Here is a 26,734-nt window from a genome sequence, read left to right as displayed (position 1 = left end):
TATATAACATTTATACTGTCTGAAAATAGAAAAATACTTGCCTTTTAAAACATTTCAGTTTGTATAATTTCTTTTGTGAACCATATAAACTTGACTGTGTGCTATTTTTATTTCTTAGATCCCAAACCCACAGAATCCATCATCATCTGCTGCCAGACAAACTCTTCACTCCTTCTGCAGTGGACCACCCCGCCTATGATGGATGGTGCTCCTAACATCAGCTATTTCATAACCTACCAGTCTGTAAATGGGAGCAGTAACAAGCAAACAAAAAACTCCACAGAAAATAGCACCGAGCTGTCTGGCCTCGCATCTGGAACCTTGTACAACATTGCCATAACAACTATTGGACCCCAAAAATTAAACAGCATCCCTGCTTTGAACTCTTCTTACACTTGTAAGTTTTTGCAGGAACAACTAACAACTCTTTGACATAAAATATATTTGAGCTTATAATTTTTAATGGAAATCTTCTCTAAATTAATGTTTTTCTCCCCATCTGGTTGGTTATTCAGTACCAAACCCAGTACAGAATGTTGTAGCCTTCACCAACTCTACCACTTTGATCAAAGTGGTCTGGTCAGAACCGCTGGGTGTTCAGCAATATTTCCAATACTTGGTTGAGACCTATAATGAGACGGCACTTGTTAACTCACAAACAGTCAACCTTACCAGCTGTACTGTACCTAATCTGGAGCCAGGTTCAAGATACTTTATCAACGTGACAACAAGGGTTGCACAAGTAGCTAAAGCCACCCCACAGCAGGCGTCCTGTTATACAAGTAGGTCTGAAAGAGAAAGCTGTAACAATACTCAACTTCAAATGTGAACGTACTATCTATTTTTTGGTTTTCATTTCCGTAACCCTTTACTGTTTTGCTTCAGATCCCAAAGCAGTGACTAACTTAACAACAGCCATGAACACAACATTCATCAAGCTCACATGGCTCAGACAAAGTGATTATAAGTCCTCCTACTCCTATGTGGTGGAAACCTTTAAGAATAATGAGTTGGTTTACAACAATTCTGTCAAGAATGAGAGCATCATCCTCAACAACTTGATCCCAGGGACTTTGTACACATTTTATGTGTCCACGGTTGTAGACAGAGCCATGTCTACGAAAAGAAACACAACGCAATACACAAGTACGTCATAAACTTTTTTGACCATATTAATGAGGTTTTCCTTCATGTAAACTGGATGTTTTGTAACTTTTTTTCATTCAACCTTTATTTAGACAGATTAATCACATTGAGCTTGGAGACTCATTTACAAGTTAGACCTGTTTAGACAGACAATAAAGTAATGAAAGTGGCAACAAGTAGGATTTGGAAGCAAAAAAAAAATCCTAACAGACTCTCAATCCATGGCTGAGGACAGATAGTCTGTAATTGAAAAAAAAACACTCCGCACACAAGCACATAGTGACGCAGACATTCCGCAGGGGAGGGGAGACGACAAGAGTGGTGAGGGTGTTCAAGGTGTTCACTTGAACCTCTTTGTTGCACAGAAACTTTGTTGAAAGTTTTGTCACAAAAATTTCCCTCAACATTTCAGTAGTTCGCTTGTCTCATTTTAAAATCTTTGTCCAGAGCAACAACAAGCTTTATGAAGTCCCTTCGATGACTGAATGTACCTCCAGAATATTGTGTAAAATTCCTCAACTGGTCAGAGAATAAATTTCAAAATGACACTTCAGGATTTTCTTTTTTATATATAAATAATTTTCTCCGAAATTGAAATTTGTTTAGATTTTTTTTTATCTTGATTTTTGCTAACTTTTCTGTTTTTGTTTCATCTTGTTCAATATTTGTTCAAGTTCAAATTAGTTTTTCACCACCTCCACTTGAGTAATTTTAAAAAGTGTATTGCACATTAATTGTAAATACTATTTTCTTACATTTAGTATAATATATATATTTTTTATATTTTAGTTCCCGAAAAGGTTTCCGCCATTACAACTATGGGAACCACAACTACTCTGTCAGTGACCTGGACACAGGCACCTGGGAAAGTTTCATCATACGTTATCACACTTTACAAAGGCTCCCAGACTATAAACCAGACCGATCTCACCAATGACACTAAACAGATTTTATATGAGGGTTTAATGCCAGGAGTACTTTACTGCATGGATCTGTTCACTAAAAGTGAATCTGTAACGAGCAACAATGCAAGCACCTGCAATGCAACATGTGAGTAACAATAAAATCATACCTTTATGTTGTTTATTTTACTTTGTGGTATTTGTTGTATAAATGTGTTTTTTGCTTTATTTGTTCTCCTGCTTAGTTCCCAACCCACCTGGCCCCATCATGGTGGACTTTCAGACAGTCAGCTCCATCAACTTTACCTGGTCCCTTCCAGACAACATGGATTATCAGCAGTACAACTTCAGCGTGTCCATCAATGGCACCGATAGCTCCTCTCTGATTAAGAACAACTGGTTCTGGTTGAGAAATCTCTCGTCAGGAAGCCCCTACAGTATTTCTGTAAAGACTGTTGGTGTGTGGGGCTATTCAAGTACAGCAAAGATGACAAGAAACTATACAAGTGAGTAGACACAACCAGTTGATCACAGATATTTTCTTCAGATACTATATATTATTGTTATATTGTTTGTATTTACAGTAGTCCCTTGTTTATTGCGGGTGTTACATTCCAGACCCCACCCCCACCCCCCCAATAAGAGAAAATCTACAAAGTAGCGACGTTATATCTATTTTAGTATTTATATATATATTTTTAAGGCTTTATAAACTCTTCCCACACTCTTACAATGTTCAAAACTCTTAAACCCACGTCATTTTAACAACATACGTACAGTACTGTCTATGTAGCTACTAAATTTTACTTACCAGGCTCTGCAGAACAGGAGCGGCTCTTGATTCCAGTTCGGTTTTGGTTTGGTCCGACTCGGTTCCGTTTCTGCAGACCTACCCTGCAGTGACAAAGATCACAATGCTCTAAACTCTTAAACCTACTAATTTAAATTAAACAAAAGCCCAAGACAAAAACAACTGGACTTTATTTGTAACAGAAGATGTTTTGCTTCTCATCTGAGGATAGCTGCAGGCAGCCTAACATGCATGTTTTTGGTCTGTGGGAGGGAACCGAAGTACCCGGAAAAAACCCATGCAAGCACGAGAAGAACGTGCAAACTCCACACAGAAAGACCCCAGGTCCAACCGGGTATTGAACACAGGACCTTCTTGCTGTGAGGCAACAGTGCAAACCACTGAGTCGTCGCGCTGCTGTACTTATTGACATGATGTGCTTTTGAAAATAACTTTATTTTAGGAAGTCTAAATGATGAATTATCTTTATAAAATATACTGAACCAAACAAAGAAACAGGACCCGTGAATCATGTTGTTAAGCAAACAATGGATTTTGGGAACTGTTGTATCCCATATATTAATTTTTTGGGAAAACAGTCTTGATTACACTTCAATGTTTTTATTTTGTTGATGAGCCAGATAAGAAATAAAAAGTATTACACATGTTAGTCACATTATGCTAAATTATTGCTACAGTATTGTTTTTGCAGTCTTTGTAGTTTTGATTTCAGCTTACAGGACAATATTTTCTGACTTTCAAACACTCTTATTCGCTGCTGGCCCACTGATCTCCTCTGTCCCATTTTTTCAGGACCATATTCTGTGACTAATCTGAGACAGACAGAAATCACCATGCACAATTTAACTTTAAAATGGGACCAGCCAGAGATCAAATCGGACTACTCTTATCAGGTGCAGGCCAACAGCACTCCTCCAGATTTACCGGGATCTTTAAACATGACGCCTTTGACAGTCTTTACAGTCACTGGACTTTATTCTGGCAGCAACTACAGCTTCACTGCCACTACACTAACAGCAGATGGCACTCGAGCAGAATCTGTGACTGCATCCTACTTCACACGTATGTACAAATAGGCAGAAATTAATCAAATAACAGCGTATCAAAGTAGATGTTTGCATCATGTTATTTCTTTATCTTTTTGATTTTAGGACCCTATGCTATCACACAATTGACAGCATCAACATTAAACACAACTGCTGTCCATCTATACTGGACCAAGCCAAATCAGTACAAGAGTAACTACAGATATTGGGTGAAGACGACAGGATGTGGCTTCCAAAATGTGACATCGTCAGTGGAAAGCGTAGAGATCTCAGAGCTCACCCCTGGAACCAACTGTACCTTCTGTGTTTTTGTCATGGCAGCAAATGGAATTCAAGGGGAAGCAAGATGCACCAATAACTACACAAGTAAGACACTACCTTTTGTTTGTCTTTTTTTCTATTGTCATTTTTGTCCTACTTTAATTTTTCCATTGATATAACAGAACCTGAGCTGGTGCTGCCTGCCGTCTGCAATGAGGGCTCTAACAGTTCGGTTAAAGTATCGTGGACACACCCTTCTGGAAATGTGGAAAAGTATATACTTTCTCTAAACAGCACTTCGAAAAGTTTCTACAACACAGTGCAGCTGGATCCTACCAGTACCACCTCCACGTTTTACAACCTGTCTGCTGGAGTTCTTTACAGCGCCATGTTGACCACATGCAGTGGACCCTTCTGTGTTTTATCTGAATTTGTCACTAATGCAACATGTGAGTAAAAATGTTAATAACTTTCTTAATTTTTCTGATATCAATTTCATATTAAAAAGAACTATCAGCTACCTGTCATTACCACAACAATATGTATAACTTCTCTGTTGCTATGCAAGTTCTCTTGCTAGAAATCTCCCATCTGCAGTGATTATAATCATTTTATCTGGAATCATTGGAATTTTTGAATATGAGTTATGGTGAATATGACAAGTTATTCAGTTTAGGAACAAAATAAGATGTTAGTTTATCTAAACATTGTGTAGAAAGAAGGGTTCCTCACCCAGAAAATTTTGAATAAAGTAGATGCGATTTCCTGTATTTTGGTGTATTTTAATGGATTGTTAAACATCTGCGTTTACCTACCTTACATTTGTAAACACTCCACTTCTGTCAAGATGCCCCCCACCCCCCACTTGCTTGATGGTTCTGAACCCAACTCCACTGAATTCACTGTCCAACTCTACATGTGAGACCTCCAGGCGCCTCCTCTGTCTGTTCATGGCGGCTGCCTGTTGGCTCCTGCCTGTATCCGACTTCCTGGTTAGCTTGGCACTCACCCACACCACTCGCTCGCTCCTGTTCCAATCTCGATTGCCACTACCTTCAGGTGCTTCAATTCTCAGTTGTTCAGCTAAGGATGATGAGAAGCCATTTTTTTATGAAAGTAAATTGGACTGTCTTTTCTACATTTTGATCGCTGTTATTTTGACAAATTAGCGCCATTGTTTTGATATGTAATGTGAATATACATCAAACATTTATCTTGTATTTTTTATCTTGTATTTTGAATAAATAATCAAAATTTGACTAATGACCCACTTAAACAGTTGAACTGATTTGCAGTTTAGTTGTGCTGTTTAATTATAGTTTTAATTTTTTTTAATAAAATTGTGCGATGACTTTGGACTTTTAGGGGTTGAGATTTTTTTAAGGGGCGGAAATGCTTATTTGAAGGGGCAGTGGTATGTGATGTTAAGTAGTAAGTGGTTGTTGTGTTTAAAATTAGGGTTTATAAAAGTATTTTCAGTTTACATATCCAATATAAGGGCAGCACGGTGGCGCAACTGGTAGAGCTGCTGCCTCTCAGCGAGCGGGTCCTTGGTTCAAACCCCGGTCCAGGGGCCTTTCTGGGTGGAGTTTGCATGTTCTCTCTGTGCATGCGTGGGTTTTCTCCGGGTACTCCAGTTTCCTCCCACAGATCAAAAACATGCATGTTAGGCTGATTGGTAACTCTAAATTGTCCCTAGGTGTTAGTGAGAGAGTGAATTGTTGTTTGTCTCGTTTGTCTCTATGTGGCCCTGTGATGGACTTGCGACCCGTCCAGGGTGTACCCCGCCCCTCGCACAGTGATTGCTGGACATGGGCACCGGCAACCCCCGTGACCCAAAATGGAATAAGCGGGTAAAGATAATGGATGGATGGATGGATATCCAATATAAGTTTTATTCGTTCAGGGCAATCATACCTTTATTATTAGTAAGCCCAAAAGTTACTGGATCCAAGCAAACAGTTACTGGAATGCACACTGTCAAAATAAGAGAGTTCCTGGATCCTGTTCTGGCAGGATCTGGCTCAAATTAAGCCCTGGTAGAAAGATGGCAAAACTTGGATGTAATGAACACATAGTTTGTGATAATTTCTATTTTTAAACTCAAAATTTTCACAAGTGATAGCTTTTAGTGTGCAGCACTGTTTGATTAGTCTTTACAGTTTTTTTACTTCTTAATGTTGTTGTTCAAAAGTAAAAGAATCAGCTTGCCAAGGTCAATGTGTTGCTTTTTGTCCTTGCAGACCCAAACCCTCCCGGTTCAATTCAAATCTTGGAGAAGACAACCAGTTATATTAAATGTAGCTGGGAGGAGGCTCCTCAAATGACCAATGCATCATTCAACTATGTACCGACTATCACACAATCCCTGCAAGATGTGAACACCTCCATTATCCCTCCTGGAATAACAAGAGATCATTTTTTTAATTTCTCCTTGCTGTTTTCTGGAACGTCCTACAACATTTCTGTAATAACACGAGGACTGATGGGGTTTGAGAGTGAGGCTGTTTACAGCAACATGGTCACCACAAGTAAGGATTTTATTCTTGAACCCTCTCTAACATCTATACCTCTTAGATACTTTTATGATCTGGATTAACAGCTATATATTTTCCATCTTTCTTTTTAACCATCAGGACCACTAATTGTGGAGAATATTATGACTGCTGCTGGGGAAAAGTCTATCAGCATAACTTGGATCAAACCTGCTGATTACAAGAAAACCTATAGTTACATTGTGACCTGGCAAAAATCAAATGGGACTTTTAATTCTATGGATACATCTGATACTAAATCTACCATCAATGACCTGGTGCCTGGAAGCCAGTATAACATCAACGTCACCACCAAGACCTCTGATGGAACGCAAGCTGCCCCCCAAAATGTTTCTATTTGCACAAGTACGATCACGGCAACCTAAATGTCTGATTCACTGTTTCTGCCTAGTTTTTTCACGCTTTTCTATGTGTTTGTTTTTTATTTGTGCTTTCATAAAAAATACCAAACGCAAGATTATTCTAAAGACAAATAAAGGGTTTTAGGCATTTTACTTTCTAGTTTCATATTATATGGACTTATTTTTTTATCTACTATCCTGTATTATTCTTACATTAAGCAAAATAAATCATTGTTAAAAATAAACAAGAGGAAAAGATATCTGAATGTAAATACTGTGTTTTGTTATAACAATTCTATAATACAAATTTGTATTTTTTTCTCTGTTCTGCAGATGCTAGCCCTGTTAAGGATTTGAAATGGTTTGGGCCAAACTCAGGAAATGCAGAACTCTATTTCAACTGGACTAAACCTGAAGGAGAAAGCTCTGGCTTCCAGTTTAGTTTAATAGACAGCTCAAATACCATCCAGTCCAGCCAGTATAACAGCATTGCCTCTTGTTGTCAGCAAAACATTTCCAATCTTCGTTACAACAATCATTATAATGTTACTGTGAAGACACTGAGCTGTGGATTACCGAGCACTCCTGTGGTTCTTAGCTGCCTCACAGGCATCACATGTAAGTGGGTCTTTTTTTTTTGGTTCTTCATAATTGCATGATTGTATTTGTTGATACACATCACCTGCCGCCTTTCCTGCAAGAGTTTTAGATGAAAATCATCTTATATTAAGAAACAACAGGTTTATGTGACGTTAAAACCTTGAAAATAACATTTTTTGGCCATCTCATACGGTCACAACAGACTGGTGCTGGTGAACCCAGTGGCGCAGGCTCAGGATAAATGTAAAATAAAGACTTTATTAACAAACAAAAGAGCTGACAGGGCAGCAAAACAAACATGGTTGATCAGGAGGCACTCACATAACAGACAAGTCATCACCAGTGGACAGAAGACAATGCCGAGACAAGGGAAAAGTCACACATACAGTACAGGCTTAAATACACATACTGACGAGGACTAACATACAACACCTGTCGGGTCCACAGGTGTAGGGAATAGGGTAATTATGAGACACAAGGGAGCAGGACTGAGACTGGGAATCAGGCAGACACAAAACATGAACATGACACAAGATAGAGCCAGAGACCAAGGAAACACAAACCCTACACATGTAATAAAGCTATACCTCATGTGATTTTGAACGATCTGTTTGTGCTTAGCTTATGTGCTGTGAATGACTCTTAGCTACCACCACACCAATATTTAGGTTAATATTTGTAAGACTGACTGTTTTAGCCATTTTTGTGTAGGCTAAAGTAAAGTAGCTGTGGCAACCATCTTGAATTGGTTGGACTTCAAAAGTTTAATCAGTGGTAGATGTACATCAAGCAATTACATTCTGAGAGGTTCATTGAAATTCATGCACTGGTTTAGAAGATATTTTGCAAACCGACTATAGGAGTTGACTTCACTCGTTGTGGTCAAAGTATATTTTGGACCCAGTTATTACTCAAAATTTGTAAAACTGAATTGTTGCTATTTTTGTGTTTACTAAGGTCAGTTGGCTGTGGCAGCCGTCTTGCATTGCAATATAATCTAGCAGTAAATATCAGCCTATTGATGGTTTTCTGACCATTTCATTAAAATTAATTTAGTGGTTGACAAGATCTTTTAATGGTACAAACACACACAGACAGGCAAAAACTTTAACAAAGATTCATAATAACTTTTTAAAATGTAATTAACTTTATTTTAGCATCTTTACTGAAAAAACAACCCCGAATAACTTATTGGATGTAAAAAAGTTAAGTCTAGTCCTCTGGATATTCAAAAAACAAAACGAAGCAAAACAAAAAAAAATGTAGAAACGTTTCTACATTTTTTTGGTTTTGCTTTGTTTGGTTTTTTGAATGTCCAGAGGACTAGACTTAACTTTTTTAGATTTTTCTACCTGGATTATTGAGCATGCATCAGGAAACTTATTGGATGATTTCTACTTTTCAATTTCCTCAGTTGATCTACTGGACAGTATTACCACTACCTGTGATTTTAATGCAATTGAATTTTTTTCTTTTCCTGTTGTTTTGAAGCTCCACCCATTCCACCAAACTACGAATTATTAGCACATGTGAATTCAACGTTGCACAACAAGTTCACGGTTAAAATAGATCCCGGACTGCTGGACGACAGCCACGGGCCAGTCACGCATATCGGTATTCTCATAACAAGTGACGAAAATAGTATGTTTCTTCTTTTCTTCTTTTTTTTTGTGTGTGTGTGTATAAATTAAATTCTGTTCAATTCAGTTTATTTATATAGTGCCAATTCACAACAAAGTTGTTTCAGGCACTGAACAGGAACATTCACATACGTAGAAAAGCCAATAAGTAAAGTTCTCTAATAAAGGAAGCCAGCAGACACGTTGAATCTTCACTTCGTTGCAGTCTCCCATCCTGAGCAAGTACCGTGGCAACAGCGGAAAGGAAAAACTCCCTTTTAAAAGGAAGAAACCTCCAGCAGAACCAGGCTCAGGACAAGCGGCCATCTGCTTTGACTGGTTGGGTTTGAGAGGACAGGAAGGAGAGACAAACAAACACAGAATAGCTGGTCCAAATATACAGTAGGTGCAGGTGTACCTGAAAGACAAAAACACATGTCAAGGATAGAAAAAAAATTACAAATACAAAGTAGGTTGAGCAGAGTAAGTAAAGACACTCGTATAGAGAAGAAATGTGGTCAACTTGTCCTCCAGCAGTCTAAGCCTATAGCAGCATAACTAAAGGATAGCTCAAGAAACCCAAGCCAACTCTAACTACAAGATTTATCAAAAAGGAAAGTCTTAAACCCAGTCTTAAAACTAGATGATGTGTCAGCCTCACGAACAAAAACTGGAAGTTGGTTCCACAAGAGAGGACCCTGATAACTGAAAGATCTTCCTCCCATTCTGCTTTTGGAGACTCTAAGAACCGCGAGTAAGTCTGCAGTCTGAGAGCAAAGTGCTCTATTAGGAAAATATAGAACAATAAGATCTTGAATATAAGATGGAGCCAAATTGTTGAGATCTTGGTAGGTTAGAAGCAAGATTTTGAATTATATTCTGAATTTGACAGGGAGCCAATGGAGAGAAGCTAAAACTGTAGAGATATGATCTCTTCTATCAACTCTCATTAAAATTCTGACAGCAGCATTTTGGATCAGCTGAAGACTTTTTAAAAAAGTTTTTGGACACCTATATAGTAAACAATTGCAATTGTCCAGCCTAGATGTGATAAATGCACAAATGTTCTGTTCGTCTGACCGTTTCTGAATTGTCTCATTTGTATCTGCAACTTTAATAATGTTGCTTTATTTAAACAATTATCGAGGGAGGAAAACAAACAAACGTGCTTTTTAACAGTATTTTTGTTTCTCTCCAGCTAAAGAATCTGCTGATAAGATTGACCTGGAGAGAACGTATAACAACTGGAGATCCAAAACTGCTCCTGTGTATCTGGCAACAATTGAAAACCGCACCAACAACTTGCAGGGGCGCAGCAGTGCGAGCTCTCTGGCGTTCGAATTGGGAAGTGGAACTACATGGAATGACTACAGTAACGGTGCTCTGGATCCCTCTGGGACTTACAAGTAAAAATCTAAACTTCGTTGTTTTTCAAAAACATCTCCAATTGCCAAAAAAATACACATAGGAATAATATATTTTGCTATCACATATAGCAGCACGGTGGCGCAACTGGTAGAGCTGCTGCCTCTCAGCGAGCAGGTCCCTGGTTCAAATCCTGGTCCGGGGGCCTTTCTGGGTGGAGTTTGCATGTTCTCTCCGTGCATGCATGGGTTTTCTCCGGGTGCTCCAGTTTCCTCCCACAGACCAAAAACATGCATGTTAGACTGATTGGTAACTCTAAATTGTCCCTAGGTGAGAGTGAATATTTGTTTGTCTCTGTGTCCCTGTGATGGACTTGCAACCCGGGTAAAAGATAATGGATGGATGCTATTGCATATATTTTTTTTAATTGCCCAGTGCTGAAAGTCAGAGGCGGGGGACACCTTAGGCAGGTTACGAGTCCATCACAGGGACACATAAAGACAAACGAGACAACTATTCACTCTCTCCCTCACACCTAGGGACAATTTAGAGATACCATTCAGCAAAACATGCATGTTTTAGGTCTGTGGGAGGAAACCGAAGTACCCGGAGAAAACCTATGCATGCACAGAGAGAACAGGCAAACTCCACTAGAAACGTCCCCAACTGGGATTCGATCCAGCGACCTATTTGCTGAGAGGCAACAACTCTACCAACTGAGCCACCATGCCAACCACAAAATGCAATAACACAGTCAATTTTACAGATATTCTGCTGAAATTTGGTGGGGCAGTGTCTAACCTATCTGCACCACATTCTTTATGGCTAAAAAAATTGCACAAAACTTTTTTTTTTTGCCATTGACTATTTTGAGTAAAAATCTTGTCTGTTAACAAAATATCTTGTGAACCACTAAAGAGATTTTAACAAAATCTTCAGGATATAATCAATGGATATACTGTACATGATACATGATTGTATCATTGATTTTAGTTGATTTTATCATTGATTTTAGTTGATTTTATCACTGACTTTAGTTGATTTTATCACTGACTTTAGTTGATTTTATCACAGATTTTAGTTGCACTCTGTAGCACTTTGAGATTTTTGTTAATGAAAATGCGTTACAAATTAAATTTATTATTATTATTACATCTACAAATGATCACCTTTTGGAATCAATCCAATTCAAGATGGCTGCCACAGCTAACAAAACATAGAAAATGGTTTTATTTGCGCCAATTTAACATATATTGTATACACAATACGACATAATTCACTAATTTGGTGTGGTAGCAGCTTAAGCTGTTTGCCTGAATTCTTTCTTTAAACTTGAGCCTTGACTGTTGGAGATAGTCCCTGTTTTTCTGTTAGCAAAATATATCATGATCCAACTCAAGAAGCTAATCAATATTAGAAAACACATACTTAGTCTATTGTATAGATATTGAGCTTAAGTTTAGTGCAGTAGTAGTGGAGAGTCATCGCCAACACATACTCTGAAGACATTGCTTTATCTTGTGCGTGGCTGAAGGTGAAACTATTTTCAAGCTTTGACAGAAACAGCTCAAACTGCAACATTTCTCATCAAAAAGTGATTTTAGTCTAAAACTTTTGCACGTAAAGCGATGGATAGGCCTTTGATTTACAGTATTTTTTTTAAATAGTTTTATTTTGATCATTCTATCACTCATATTAAAATTTAAACATGTCTGAGTCACATTGTATATTTAACTAGTCTAGCTATTATTACTGAATGGATGAGTTTAAAATAATGAGTAAACAGAGATTAGTGAACAAACAGTGCATGAAGTTGCATAAATGAGTTTAAATGATCTGAACTGTGGTCATTTTTAATCCTGCAGATACGCCGTTGTGATTTTCACTTTTTTGAATACGAAACCGAATCTTGTGAACTCCCAAACTTCAATCTTCTCAATAACAAAATTCAGTCCTACTGTGACACTATCAAAGGATCCAGGTACCGTTTGTGAAATCAATTGATTTGACTTTTAAAAGTTCAATTATTTACTTGATGCTTTGAACTAGACCTCAGATTTTATGTTTCTGTTATTGTCCTTGCCAACATTGTAGCTGTCACTGCCATTGCTGTCGGAGCAACACTGGGAATTTTTGGAATTCTCTTCATCATCCTCATGGGCTTCATCATCCACTCGAGAAGGTTCATTATCATTTTTACTGATGAGAAATCCTACTAAGACATTGCGTGTGCACACACTCTAAACTCAATGTTTATGTGCTACAGTTTATCCAGTAAAGAGTCATCAGACCTCCAGATTCAACCCATTAGGTGAGTTTTTATGTTTTACCACTTTATTGTTTTGTATTTAAAATTTTTGATGACAATTCTTTCTTTAATTGTTCTTTTTTTCTGCTTTGTTTTTTTAGAGCCAAAGTGTAAGATTCAAGCCTTTACATTCTAAATATTACAATTTTTGCCATTTATTAAGTTGTTTTCCAAACAAAACTAATTATTTCCACCTGACCTGTGCTGTACGTTTGAACAGGAGTGCAGCTGTGAGGGTGGAGGATTTCGAAATTTACTACCGGAAGCAGAAAGCAGACTCCAGCTGTGGCTTCGCTGAAGAATTTGAGGTGAAAAATAAATGCTACTTATATTGGTTTCTAGTTGGAGGAGTGGTGGCACTGAGGCTAGAGGAGATGGGCCTGTGAGCCGGAAGGTCGCCAATTTGACTCCCTGGATTGACAACATCAAAATGTTGGTGGGAAAGGTGAAGCACTCTGGGACCTTGAGCAAGGCCCTTAACCCCCACCATCTGCTCCCCTGGGCCCCCCAGCTGGCAGCTCTCTGCTCCAGACAGAGGGCTGTGGTAGCTCGGTGGTCTGTGGTTGCGTCAGGAAGGACATCCGGCGTAAAAACAATCGCCAAGTCTTCGTGCAAGTTATTTTGCTGTGGCAACCGCTGAAGAAGGGATCAGCCAAAATAAGAAAAAATATATTATTGATTTATAGTTTGCAAATTCATTTAATCATATCAGTCAAATATTTCTTAATACATATATAAATATCATTCACATAAAATGTCCATCAAATCTTAAAAAGGAATTTAAGCAACACAATGTAATTAAGTGTAATAAAATAAAATAACTATGGTACTTTAAATGTTGCCTTTACCTGAGAATTTTATCTGATTTTTTTTTAAATTAATTATAACTCAAAAAACAATAACATTTTAAATCCAAAATGTAGAAAAGGAGCATTTAATTTAATGATTCCAACAAAAATCAGTTTACAGTTTTTATAAGAATTATGTGTGCCACTGGGATTAACAATACAATTTAAACATGAGCGCAGATTTGAGTGTTTTCACTCCGTGGTCTGATGTGGGTGGCCATTGTTGTTTTAATTAATTAACTGTCAAAATTGAGACTTGTAAGAAAAAGTCATTTTACTGTTACATTGTGCTGAAGATGGCAATGGCAACATAAAAGTGTTGCTGGATAACACAATAAAAAAAAAACATATACAGGATGAAATAAGAAGATTTATGCTTGAACAAATATGATTATTTGACTAACATAAATCTGGATCCCATCTGTAAAACATGGAAGAGACAGTATCATGATTAGAGCGTTTATTCGTTGTTTATCCATTTTTCGTTGTCTATACTTTTTGCTACAAGACAAGTCTCTATCCTCATTGTTCATTTTAGAAAGGTCTGAAAACATTTGGTTAAACATCTTTACATGACCTCAGTTTCAGGGGACATTGGGAAACTCTAAAATTAATCTGGAAATGAACTGGGAGCCAGTGTAGTGATTCTAAAACAGGGGTGATGTGCTCTCATTTTCTGGTACCAGTTAAAAGGTGAGCAGCAGCATTCTGAACCCACTGAAGTTGAGTCAGTAATGACTGGCTCAGACCGACATAAAGTGAATTATAGTCTAGACGAGTGGTAATGAAAGTATGGATTAAAATCTCAAAATGATGATGTGACAGAAATGGTTTGACCTTGGCCAGTTGTCTCAGGTGATAAAAACTAGACTTGATCACTGATTTAATCTGTGCATCAAGTTTAAAATCACTGGCCAGCCACACGCCCAGGTTAGATGCTGTCTCAGTCAGATGTTGTGTTAAAGGACCCAGATCAGCAAGGACTTTGGAACCATCACTGGGCTAAAACAACAAGACTTCAGTCTTTTCTTCATTAAAATTAAAAAAAGTTCTGTGACATCCATGCTCTGAATTCTGCCATACATTCCAGGAGTTAGTTCATGGATTAACACATATAACTTCAGTATGTGTAAAGTTGCTGTTTTTAATTTCTTTTGTAATAAAAAAAATAAAATCATTATTAAACAACTTTCTTTTTTCTTTCCTAGGATTTGAAACCTGTTGGTATAAGTCAGGCAAAAACCCACGCACTGGCTTTGGATAACAAGCCTAAAAACCGCTACAACAACGTACTTCCTTGTAAGCCACATTAAATAGATTTTTGCTGCTTTTGATACTAACACTCCTCATTTTTCTAACAATATTTATCATCACCTGCAATTCATGACCATTTTCACTTTCTGTAGGAACTTGTTTTTTCAAGATCTATCAGCGCAGTAAATGAAAAAAAGAAACCAATATCTTAATCACATTTTTTTCATTTACATCTATATTCATTTCTAGATGACTCTTCAAGGGTGAAACTCTCTATTATCCATGGAAGCCCAAATGAAGATTACATCAATGCTAACTACATGCCGGTGCGTACTTACACTATTTAACTCTGCTCCCAGCTTCAGTCTATAAACATCATTTGGAACAATGTAACTCATATTTTCCTTAATATCATTCAGCTTGAATATTTCCACCTTCATCCACATTCAGAAAATCATCTTTAAAATATTACTTAAGAGATATTTACTGTTTGATTTTTTTAATGTCAGGGTTACCTCTCCAGGAAAGAGTTTATTGCAGCTCAGGGTCCTTTGCCTGCAACAGTCAGTGACTTCTGGAGGATGATCTGGGAGAAGAACGTGCTGACTCTCGTCATGCTGACACGCTGTAATGAACAAGGAAGAGTAAGTACAAACACACAAAACAACTAACTTACACATACCATATCCCTGAGATTAGTGCCATGAGAAAATTTATTATTTCAGTGCAACCACAACCTTACTCCATAGAAAAAGAAACAAAGAATAGCTAAAGTATAACAAACTAGAGAACTTGCATTTCCTAAGAAAATGCAGTGTGAATGCTTAGTGCTGAAGAACTTGCAGAAAAACAGCTGAAATGAGCTAAAAAAAGAGCTGAAAAGTAGCTGAAAGGCAGAAAGAAGTTTATACTACAAGTAGGAAGCGGTAAGACCTGAAATGAGCTCATGAAATGTGTAATTATATGAAAAAGATCAAGTTAGTATAAAAACAGCTATATAGTAGCTGAAAAGGCAGAAAACGCTGAAACTAGCAGAACTAAGCTGAAAGAAGCATAACAAGTTGAAATTAGCTGAAAGATTTAATTATGCAGAAAGTAGCAGAAATTGCAACGAAAAACTTGATTGAAAAAGGCTGAAATTAACTAAAAATGCTAAAATTGTAGCTAAAAAAGCAGAAAGAAGCCCAATTTAGCAGAAGGAAGTGGAGAGAGCACCATTTTGACCAATTAAGCTGAAAGAAGCAGAACTGAGCACAAAAAGTGGACGTTATCTGAAAAAGCTGAAATGAACACAAAAAAACAGCTGAAAAGTAAATAAAAAAGCAGAAAAAAACCTTAACTACCAGAAGGAAGCTGAACGAGCTGAAATGAGCTCAATGTGGAATTAGCTGAAAAAAGCTAAAATTAACATAAAAACAGCTAAATAGTAACTGAAAAAGCAGAAATAGCTGAAAGTGGCATAAATAAGCCGAAAGGAGCATAACAAGCTGAAATTAGCAGAAAGAAGTTCGAAGAAGCACAACAATGTTGTAGTTAGCAGAAAGAATCTGAAAGGAGCACAACACAGCTGAAAAACAGCTGAAAGTAGCTGATAGAAAATGTAAATTTGCACAAGAAAGCTGGAAGAAGCTGAATTAGAACAAAATGTGAAAGGAGCAGTAAAAGGTTGTAAACACATCTAAAGATTTGAAGGATGTAAAATAAACTCAATTCATTTTCCATGAGGAAAAAAAATGGCAGAAAAGGCTAAATATTTCAAAAAGCTAAAGTCGCACCAATACCAAAAGTCATAGCAGGATTGTCCTGAAAGAGCTGAATGTTTTGATATATGATTTGTTGAAATAGCACAAAAATTGTGGAATGAGAAAGATGCTGAAAATGTATAGAAGAAAAATGGATCACAATAGAGTGAATGATTCATAAACATTCACTTTGTTACAGTTTGAATATTTTTCAAACACCACGAAGTAAAAGATTACATTGATTCTAAATTTAAAAAGCCTACTGTAATTATAGCTGTCATTATTTGACTTGATGTTTATGAAAAGTATGCTTCAGTAAATGTTAAACCAACCATAATTTATTAGTTAAATATGGCGTTACAAATTGCAGTTTGCTTGAATTGAGATCGTTATGATTTTATGGATACTTAAAGTTTGTTACGATTGTATTGCCATCTTTCCTCCTAAGGTTAAATGTGAGCAGTACTGGGATTCTGGCACCAAGCACTATGAAGACATCACTGTGACTACAACCTCTGAAATAGCACTGGAAGACTGGACCATCAGGGACTTTGACGTTAAAAATGTAGGTGTTAAAATGATGAATCTGGAAAGTAAAACATTTAGAGCCAAAATCACAGATTTTATTCTACTATGATCTATTATGATCTCAAAAGAAATGTGCAGACAGGCTGCTTTAGTTTATGCCTACAGTGAAGTTATTTAAGATGCTCCACTGTGTACATAAGTTTTTTAAACAGCGAGGTTTAAATCCTTTTTTTAAATATTCCCATGTAAACTGTATGACTTTAAGGTGTATCAGATTAACTGTAACTTGAAACAAGTAGGATTTCTGCACTCTTGAAAAGTAGAAATTTTGCTTTTAGTGTTTTTTCCAATTCTGGAAATACACCAAAAAATATAGATCATGAGCAAATACAGTATATACCGGTATATATATTTCCAGAATATTTTCAGTGATTCATTTTCCAAGGAACAAAAGTGAGATTTTCTTTAATATTTTACTCAAACAAGTGTTGTGATTTATACAACGTGAAACATAAATGAAGGAACAACGCCATATTTTGCATCAGCTTCCACACCAAGTTTTGGTAATAACATCTTGCCATCAGTATCCTGTTCTTTTGAGCTACTGATGGAGAACCCATCACCACACACATACAGCTTTACAGGCATCGTAAGTGATAGAATAATAATAAATTGTGTAAACTCTAAGACTTTTCATAGTATTTGAAGCATACAGATGATACAACCCAGACACTTCACTTGTAAATGTTTGTGCTTGAATGTAAACAATGACTTTAAAACCAGTTTAAACATCTGGAAATCTGATCCAAGAGACGTCTGGAACTTTAAAAGGAAATGTGTACATCTTAACACTTCTGCCAAAGGGCTAGAGGGGGACTGGGTGGGTATTTTGTAAGGATATTTTTAAACAGAACAAAATAGGGAATTACCGTACTTGCCGCCAGACACGTTGCACCACTGTATAAGTCGCATCAGTCCAGTCTAATAAAGTGGAAAAAAAACATAAATATGTCGCTTTGCCGTATAAGTCGCATCTATTATGCATCACAGCTGACGCGTCACGTTTGTTATGCGTCACCATTAAACCCGGAAATGTGGGTCGGTGTTGTGCCAAAAATACATTGGCAGCCAAATGGCAGCCGTGAGAGCGTGCACGGGACGACTTTAACAAAAATTTTACAAGATTAACACTTAAAAACAATTATTTGTTTGCTCGAAATTATAGTATGTCTCAGTTTAACTTTTTCTTAATAAATGCACTTTGACAGTCAAATCAGCTGCATTTCGCCTGGGCGGCACAGTGAAATGCAGCTGATTTGATGTTTGCTCCAGGAGTCTGGAGCGAGATGAAGGTGACTACTTGAGCAAGCCAAGTGTCTCATTAATAGCCAATTTTACCTATTAATGAGACACTTGGCTTGCCATGTCACTCAAGCACCATGTAGTGGCTGAAAATGGTAGTGTTCAATATTTTCCATGTCAGAATGAATTAAATCGTCAAGATCTCTACCAAAAATTGGGTTATAAATATGGGGGAAAAACATCAGTACGTCGCTTTGCTGTATAAGTCACAGGTGCTGGTGAAGATTCTCAGTAATCCAGGACATGATGAATTCAAAAAAACGTTCAATACAAAAACAACTGGATTTTATATGTAACAGTGAAACGTCTTCTGTTACAAATAAAGTCCAGTTGTTTTTGTATTGAACGTTTTTTTGAATATAAGTCACAGGCATGCTAATTTATGCAAAAAGGTGCGACTTATACATATACATCTCCTCCTACATGTCTCTGCGTGAGTGCAGCTACGGCGTGCACTCTCAGGACATTATTACCTGCAGTGTTCCCTCAATGAGGACTGAACTAGGCAAGAGGGCCTTCTCCTACTCTGCTCCTGTTTCTTGGAATACCTTACAAAAAGATCTGAAGCTCTCGACCTTGACCTCTCTAAGTGGCTTTAAGAATGTGTTGGACTCCTGGCAGGGACCAATGCTGACATGTTCCTGTTTTTAGTTTTCTATATTCGCCTTAGAATCTAGCTGGGTTTTTTTTTTTGTTACCTTTTTCTTTTAGCCATCCTATTTGTTATTAAAAAAAAAACAAAATAAAAACTGTAGTATGACATTTTACAACTGTTTATTGTTGTTGCTGTTGTCCATTGTTGTCATCTTTCTTTGTTGAAATCAGGTCTCTCTTGTAAATGAGTCCTCGAGGCTCAATGGGATTTACCTGTCTAAATAAAGGTTGAATGAAAATATACAGCGAAAAGTACGGTAGTCATTTAAAATGATCACAAAGTTCCATTTATCCACTAATTAAAATATGAGCATGGAGCTGAAGCCTTTCTCAATCATTGGATGAGAGGCGAGGAACATCCTTGACAGGTTTCAAGTTCAAAAAGACCAACAACCGTTAACACACACACACCCAATTTCATCACATTATAGAGTCACCAATCAAACTAACGTAGGATTTTGGATTGTGGGAGGAAATTGGAGCACCTGGAGAAAACCTGTGGTTGCTGAAAGACTCCAGTTGGGAGCTGAACCTGCAACCTTCTTGCTGTGAGGCAGCAGTGCTCACAAATGGCTACTAATGACTTAGTGTACCTGTATATCTTAGATCCTTGTATACTGTTCATTTTTATACTTCATATTTTTGCTATTTTGGGGTGTAACTGGGACCTTGGATACATAATTTCGTTCCATCTCATGTACCACATGTGATGTGAATGACGATAAAAACCTTGAACCTACACTGTGCATTCTACTGCACAGTTGTTCCTTTGAAACAGTTCCTGGTAGGAGTGGTGCTGTCCAGAACAACAAACCACTCATCCACAGAGGGAAAATTTCAGAAGAAAAAACACAAAAAAACCCACTTTTTTTAAACTAACCCAACTGAATTTATAATCACCAGGGTTTACCCATATAATATAGATGCAAAACACTTTGCAATAAAGCATACATTATTTATTCTTGTCATCTTTTGAGTCAAAGATCTGCAATCTCTTGTATCTTATTAATAAATACTATTTGATTATTGCACTTCTTGTCCTCCAGGTTAAAACAACAGAGGTCCGTTCGGTTCGTCAGTTCCACTTCACAGCCTGGCCGGACCACGGTGTTCCAGAAACCACAGAGCTTCTGATCAGCTTCAGACATCTGGTCAGAGAGCACATGAACCAGTACTCCAGGCACTCCCCCACTGTGGTCCACTGCAGGTGGGGCAAAGCATGCAAATACTCACACTTTCAAATTCTGTTTGAAATACGTGTTTCAGGAATGACCGTGTAAATGGATGTTCTCCTCTCTTCTGTTTGTTTTTTACCCACAGTGCTGGTGTGGGGCGCACAGGCACCTTCATATCCATCGACCGGCTGATCTTCCAGATCGAAAGGGAAAATGTTGTGGACGTTTACGGCATTGTTCACGATCTGCGAATGCATCGACCCCTCATGGTGCAGACAGAGGTAGGACACAATCATGTTCATTCTGCTTTCTGTTTAGACAGTGTGTGAAAGGATTATATCACGGCTCAAAGAGAATTTGTTTTTGTCTGCAGGACCAGTATGTGTTCCTAAACCTGTGCGCCTTGGACATCATCCGGTCGAGGACAGGGACCAATGTAGATCTAATTTATCAAAACACAGCTGCAATCTCAATTTATGAAAATGTAGATCCCAAAAAAGGGTACGGCAAAAGAGAACATTAGACTAGACCTTTAGTGATTTTATATATATATTTTTTTATGAAACAGCAGAGCAAACATAAAGGAAATGGTTTTACCTAATTGTGCTCTGCTGGTTTTTGTACCAGCCACCACATAGGTATGTATTTTCCAACACTGGATGTAAATCTTGCTCTATGTTATATTTATTTGTTGAGAAAAACATGTTGAATGTTTGATGATGGTAGGAATCTACTCAGAGAAATCATACTGAACCAAATCATAAAAAAAAACAGTCACTATATGTAAACATTAGCCTTTTTTTTCTTAGCATATTTCTGCATCCTACAAATGTTTAAGAATACTTCCTACTGTATACGTCTCACTGATTAATCTATTTTGCTCAGGTAGTTTTTATTTTTGTAAACGTTTTTGTATTTTTAAGAGACTTTTGATGAAGAAAAATGCTGGTTAGAAACTTTGTGCCTTTTACATTCTGTACTCTTTAGCACCAGTAGAGGGCACTGTCCTGTATTCATTTAAACAGATAAATAAGAACCAAATATTTCTTTACAAGAACTGTAAATTATTCACATTTTTTGCTTGACTAACAAATTGTGCAATGTGTTTTATTGATGGATTTTATTTGTTTAAGTCTTATTATTTATATGCACTGTGATGTGAATAATGCACTGGATGCATTTGTCCTTGACACTGTCCACTTTAAACAAAAGAGAGATTATTTTTCTATGTGTAGTATTAATTACCTTTTGGCCAGTCCGTCATGAAACGTAATATTTTACCTGCCATATCTCGCCTGATTGTTACAGCTCAGGAACTCTTTGCAAGAAAAACATTTAACTGGTGGTTATTATGTAAAACCAGTATATGCACCCATGTGTACTGTCAAGAAACAAAGTCATTTTCTTTGTTTTGTTTCATAGATTTTGATGGGGGGTAAATTCCCTTGAGCAAACTGTAATGCCTTGTCACTTCCTGCTACATATCTGATCCATGTGTGATCATTTCCTTTTATGTTAAATGCTACAAAGAAGCACAAGCCTTCATTTATTATCAGAATTTTCCATAAGGCAGGTACGTTTTTTTTTTAAATCGTAATTCGTGTTCTGTTTTTTGTTTTAACTGTGCAGTATCTTTGTGTACTTTTAACATGATTAGAAGCACTTACGGTTTAATGAAAAATCCATTTGTCTTTTTTTTTTTTACCCACTTTTCTATTACGGGATGCGGGGAAGCTGGTGCCTATCTCCAGCAATAAATATGAAAAAGTCATTGTAGGATTTTTGAAAATGCTTTACGGGATGCTTGCTGGTTCAATGCAATAAAAATAAAAATAGCTAGAATTTGTTATGTGCATATGTTTCAGTCTGTCAAATAAATGAGATTAAAGATGTTACATTTTGGCACCTGTCTGCTAAGAGAATCCACAAGCTTTAATATGATTAAAGCTTCATCGTCTCACTCAAACGTCTCTGCTGTTATGAATTTTTAACATATGCAGCTGTATTACTCTGACAACATGTACGTTTGAAAACTATCATGTAAATAATTGTTTGAGTTAAACTCAAAGACAAAACGGTTCAAATCAGTAGCGTCCTGCTTGCTGCAGAGGAGGATGAGTTGCTCAAGTTTGCATGATTCAGCGTTGACATCACAGTCCAAAAACTTGGACAAAAACAGCTTACAGCTGCACAAAACACTTCAATGTTTGCAGTTCAAAGCAGGTCGCACACAACATCTCACGCTCATGGTGGTGATGACATAAGATTCTGCCAGAACGTCTGCTTCAGTGAGCTCCTCATTTTCAGTTTTTCCATGTCACTTCTCCACATCATCCATGTTTCATGTCCCTCACATCCACAAGTTGGGTTTAAAAATAGATTTGGCATTGGAGCGCCTCGTCTTGTTTCTTCTGTGAATTTCAATAAAAGCTTTAAAGAGCTGAAGCTGAAGACGATAGTTCAACAACTGCAAAAAGTCATTTTAGACAATAACAGGGGTTGCATTTAATATTAGGATAGTGTTATTCCTAATATAATTCCTGTATGTGTCTTATTATTCTTCATCTTGCAATTGCTAAAGTTTATTTTATTGAGCAGAAATGTTCATTTACTCTATTGATTGTGTTATACTATTTAATCAACTATCTTTAATTTAAATTAACAATATACTTGTAATTAAACAGCATGAGTTGACAGTAAAACATGGATCACTGAAGACAAAAATACAATAAAAAGTAAATTAAAACTAAGGAACGAGACACAAAATTAGATCAAACAATAAAATATGTTCAAACTGCAAAATCTATTAAATTAAAAATAAGAGAAAAATTAAATAAATTATTTAAGAAGTGTTGAAAGCTAAGGAAAACAAGTTCGTTTAGGAATAGTTTTTAAAGCAGACAACAAAGAGACCTGTCTGATATATTTTTATTTCATTTCAGCACATGATTATTTTCAGAAGAATTTATTTTATTTAGATAACCTACTATTCATCTGCTATAGATTGTTTTTTTTTTTAAGTGTGACCTTTTGTAGACTGGTCAAGGTCAAAAACTGGACAGAAAATGAGTGAAAATACAGCCGAAATACAAAGATAATATTTTTAAACTCCCACCAAAAATATAAAAGGTGCCAAACTTTAACTTTTCAATTTTTCTTTTACATTTTAAAAGAGTACCTTTTTTTAACCCAAGAAAATTTGTCCATGATTATTTTATATTCTCCATTGAATATATATATATATATATATAAACCTAGATACATACTATTATTTGTGATCCTGAACAAGTAAATATTTTACTGAAAAGGTAAGACACAGTACAGTATAGGATAAAATAACTGGATGTATTATGATATCATGATCTCCCCCGTGTACATCAACTGCAGCCGGTGCAGTACCGCGCTTTGACCGCAGGTGTCGCCAGAGCTCCCTGTAAGGCACAAGCAGCAGCAGCTCGAGGAACAACCGCAGCAGGAGGATCCACCACAGTCCACCTCGCGCGCTCTCCATGTTGAAACGGAGCAACTTCTGCGGTTCTCCTCAAGCCAGCTGCCTCCCCACCGCTCCCTGCTATGACACCGAACTGGGAAGGAATCAGCAACACTGTATGAGCGCTGCCCTCGACATAAGAAAACGGTAAGTTAGCTCGTGTACCGCTGACCTACTACTACACGACAACAAAACGGGGAGGAGGGTAACCTTCTATTTTTAGTTGCTGCTTGTTGTTTTTTATTCAACCAACGTACGCTTTTATCTGCTAACATATGCTAGCTATGTTCCTTACACGGGAATGAGGATGACTTCAGGCTACGTTCAAGCATCCTATTGTCGCTATAATTTTATTATGTGGTGGCACTAACATCTGAATGTTTTGGTTGTTTGGGCTGTGGCTAACGTTACTAGCCTCGCAACCCGAAGTTAAACGAAGACAACCATCACCTCCACGTTAGCCCCATGCGGCTGCAGTGTTGCTTCCAGCCGTTTGCATGGCAACCATGAGCCCAACCGATGCCAACTGACGGCGGCTGTGAAACAAGGACAAGCTCCTCTCTCACGGTTTACGTCGCTATTGCGATCAAAGCAAATTTGTTAACATTTGGCAAGCTCGATGCGAGAACGTCACTCTGTGCACTAGTATAAGTTAACAACCCGAACGAAAAGGCAGATATGAAAAATAAACAAGTATGAGTATCATTTGTACGTCCAAACAATCTCCATGAAACGTCAACGGCTTTCACTTTCCGACATGTTGCGTTCACTTGAACTCCGAGGAAAATGTTTCATATTTGAAATGAGATGGGTAAACATGTAAACAGTACAGGCCCAACACATCTCCATGATGATTTATCTCCACTTTTAATCAGAGTAATACCAAACCTGTAATTTTTAATAGGTTCACGTTTGATGGTTTTTACACTTTATTGACGCAGCTTTTTAATTTAAATATATATGGCGTTAAATTAAGTGATTAGATAGACAGTAACATTGCTAAACTGCTGTACAGAAGGGGCTAAATTATATCTTTTTAAAACTAATTTAGTAATACTAAAGTGGAATGTTACCAGCTATTACGCAATAGCATGAAATATCAAAGCAAATATGTTCTTGTTTTTAGTATTTTTACCTTCTGCACCTTGATTTATTGTTTTATAACACTAATTTTATTTTAACTGCATTTTTACTGTTGTTTATTGTTTATTGTTATATTGTTTTATGTACTTTGTATGTTCTGTGTGAAACAGGTCTCTTATAAATGAGTCTTCATGGCTCAATGAGGCTAACCTATATACATAAAGGTTGAATAAATTACTATGATTAATCTCGTGACAGAGAAATTACATATAGTATATGACTTCACAACTAATAAATAGTCTGTTAAATAACCTAATACCCTCATTTAATCCGATTTAGTGCTGTTTGTTTTTTGACCCACATCTGCTCTCAGCATCTGAATTTCACAGACATAAGCTTAATAAGCTTATTAAGAAATAACAGCAGAATTTATTTTTCCCATCAGCTTGAGCCCTTTTGAAAGTGCTGCTAAATTGGTAGTAATGGGAAATACATTTTCTGCTAATGTTGAAACAAACAGTAGCAAGACTGGGGGAAATTTTTAGATACTTTATCAACTTGCCAGAAAGTTTTATGATAAGTAGATTATTGTGTGTGTGTGTGTGTGTGTGTGTGTGTGTGCACGTGCGTTGGCCTGTACTTGTGATATTAGTATATGCAAAGATAGAAAATAAATTCAGATTTACCGTATCTGTGCCACTTCACCTGCACAACTTAATTGTGCTCTGTCTCTAATCTATATCTAAGCCCACCATTTAAGTTGAACACTGAAGTATTCTTCAGTTAACATTTACAAGAGTTTCTGAGTTTTTTTCATTTCAAATACAGGGAAAGAAAATCAGAAGTGAGAGTAAGTACAGGAGGAAACGATTATCAAAAATGCCTGAGTGTATCATGTTCAGTGATACCTGGGAATTTGCACTGAAGACACAAAAGATGTTTCGGAAGCCTGCCTTTAGTTTATTTCTTTCTCTTTCTGTCTGAGCTCTGCACAGCCTTCTTTTGTAGTTCATATGCAGGTTTCCTGTCATCTGTTGGAATTTTTATTCACCCCAACGTTTAGAAATAAAAGGCAAATGGGTTATTTTAATATTTTCTCTTCCCATCAGTCTGGCTTAAGGAAATGACAAAGCTCAGTGTTTGCTTCAGTGAAGGTTTTTAATGATGATGTTGAGACATTGGATGCCAAGGACTGTTGTGTTGAACTTAACTTTGACCTGTCCAAATCATTTGTTACTGTGTAGATCTAAGGTATCTTTACCAAGAGACTCAGATATCTGCTTCTCAGGTCATATTATTGGCTGGTTTTCTAACTACATCTCAGGTCAAAGAGATCGGTGTTTTGGCAAGCTGTTTTAGGACTGTCTCTTTTTACAATCTATGTAAACAATGTGGGTCAGCATATTCCTGAAGTCTCTCTCCATCTTTATGATGACAATACAATGGTTTATTGTCCTGCTAACATGGTTGCCAAGGTTTTTCAGTACCATCTCTACCTTAGTTCGCTAAGCTTTATAACTGCTTGTAACCACCTCACCTATCACCACTGTGGGCTCGTTGGTCGGTTGCTCACTATCCATATGTAGGCTGTTGCATTTGTAAGGATCCCACTGCCTGCAGCCTGCCTTGCTGATGGCCGCTGAT

At 37.1% G+C, this 26,734-nt stretch overlaps 2 protein-coding genes across 2 annotated transcripts in view; both read left to right on the top strand.

Annotated features, from left to right (window-relative positions):
• The window catches only part of ptprja (protein tyrosine phosphatase receptor type Ja), a 77,855-nt gene extending 56,775 nt beyond the window's left edge, over positions 1 to 21,080 (top strand). Inside the window, exons 10-34 of the mRNA XM_037683181.1 lie at positions 119 to 397; positions 516 to 782; positions 886 to 1,146; positions 1,936 to 2,196; positions 2,294 to 2,554; positions 3,652 to 3,921; positions 4,011 to 4,271; positions 4,349 to 4,615; positions 6,410 to 6,697; positions 6,803 to 7,066; positions 7,396 to 7,680; positions 9,154 to 9,303; positions 10,480 to 10,687; positions 12,512 to 12,627; positions 12,741 to 12,828; positions 12,913 to 12,957; positions 13,056 to 13,064; positions 13,175 to 13,262; positions 15,011 to 15,101; positions 15,306 to 15,382; positions 15,566 to 15,700; positions 17,247 to 17,363; positions 20,389 to 20,549; positions 20,663 to 20,798; positions 20,891 to 21,080. Coding sequence (XP_037539109.1) covers positions 119 to 397; positions 516 to 782; positions 886 to 1,146; positions 1,936 to 2,196; positions 2,294 to 2,554; positions 3,652 to 3,921; positions 4,011 to 4,271; positions 4,349 to 4,615; positions 6,410 to 6,697; positions 6,803 to 7,066; positions 7,396 to 7,680; positions 9,154 to 9,303; positions 10,480 to 10,687; positions 12,512 to 12,627; positions 12,741 to 12,828; positions 12,913 to 12,957; positions 13,056 to 13,064; positions 13,175 to 13,262; positions 15,011 to 15,101; positions 15,306 to 15,382; positions 15,566 to 15,700; positions 17,247 to 17,363; positions 20,389 to 20,549; positions 20,663 to 20,798; positions 20,891 to 21,040 — 4,535 coding nt within the window. The 3' untranslated portion in view covers positions 21,041 to 21,080. The remainder of the gene's footprint in view (positions 1 to 118; positions 398 to 515; positions 783 to 885; positions 1,147 to 1,935; positions 2,197 to 2,293; positions 2,555 to 3,651; positions 3,922 to 4,010; positions 4,272 to 4,348; positions 4,616 to 6,409; positions 6,698 to 6,802; positions 7,067 to 7,395; positions 7,681 to 9,153; positions 9,304 to 10,479; positions 10,688 to 12,511; positions 12,628 to 12,740; positions 12,829 to 12,912; positions 12,958 to 13,055; positions 13,065 to 13,174; positions 13,263 to 15,010; positions 15,102 to 15,305; positions 15,383 to 15,565; positions 15,701 to 17,246; positions 17,364 to 20,388; positions 20,550 to 20,662; positions 20,799 to 20,890) is intronic.
• Positions 21,081 to 23,982: 2,902 nt separating this feature from the next.
• Positions 23,983 to 26,734, top strand: part of osbpl5 (oxysterol binding protein-like 5) — a 47,594-nt gene continuing 44,842 nt past the window's right edge. The window contains exon 1 of the mRNA XM_037683416.1: positions 23,983 to 24,154. The gene's annotated coding sequence lies outside the window, so the exon portion shown is untranslated. The remainder of the gene's footprint in view (positions 24,155 to 26,734) is intronic.

This window comes from Nematolebias whitei, chromosome 10 (genome assembly GCF_014905685.2).
Source record: "Nematolebias whitei isolate Nwh7 chromosome 10, NemWhi1, whole genome shotgun sequence".
In the NCBI taxonomy this organism is placed as follows: domain Eukaryota; kingdom Metazoa; phylum Chordata; class Actinopteri; order Cyprinodontiformes; family Rivulidae; genus Nematolebias; species Nematolebias whitei.
Note: the sequence above shows the minus strand (reverse complement) of the source record. Positions and strands in the feature narration are given on the sequence as shown.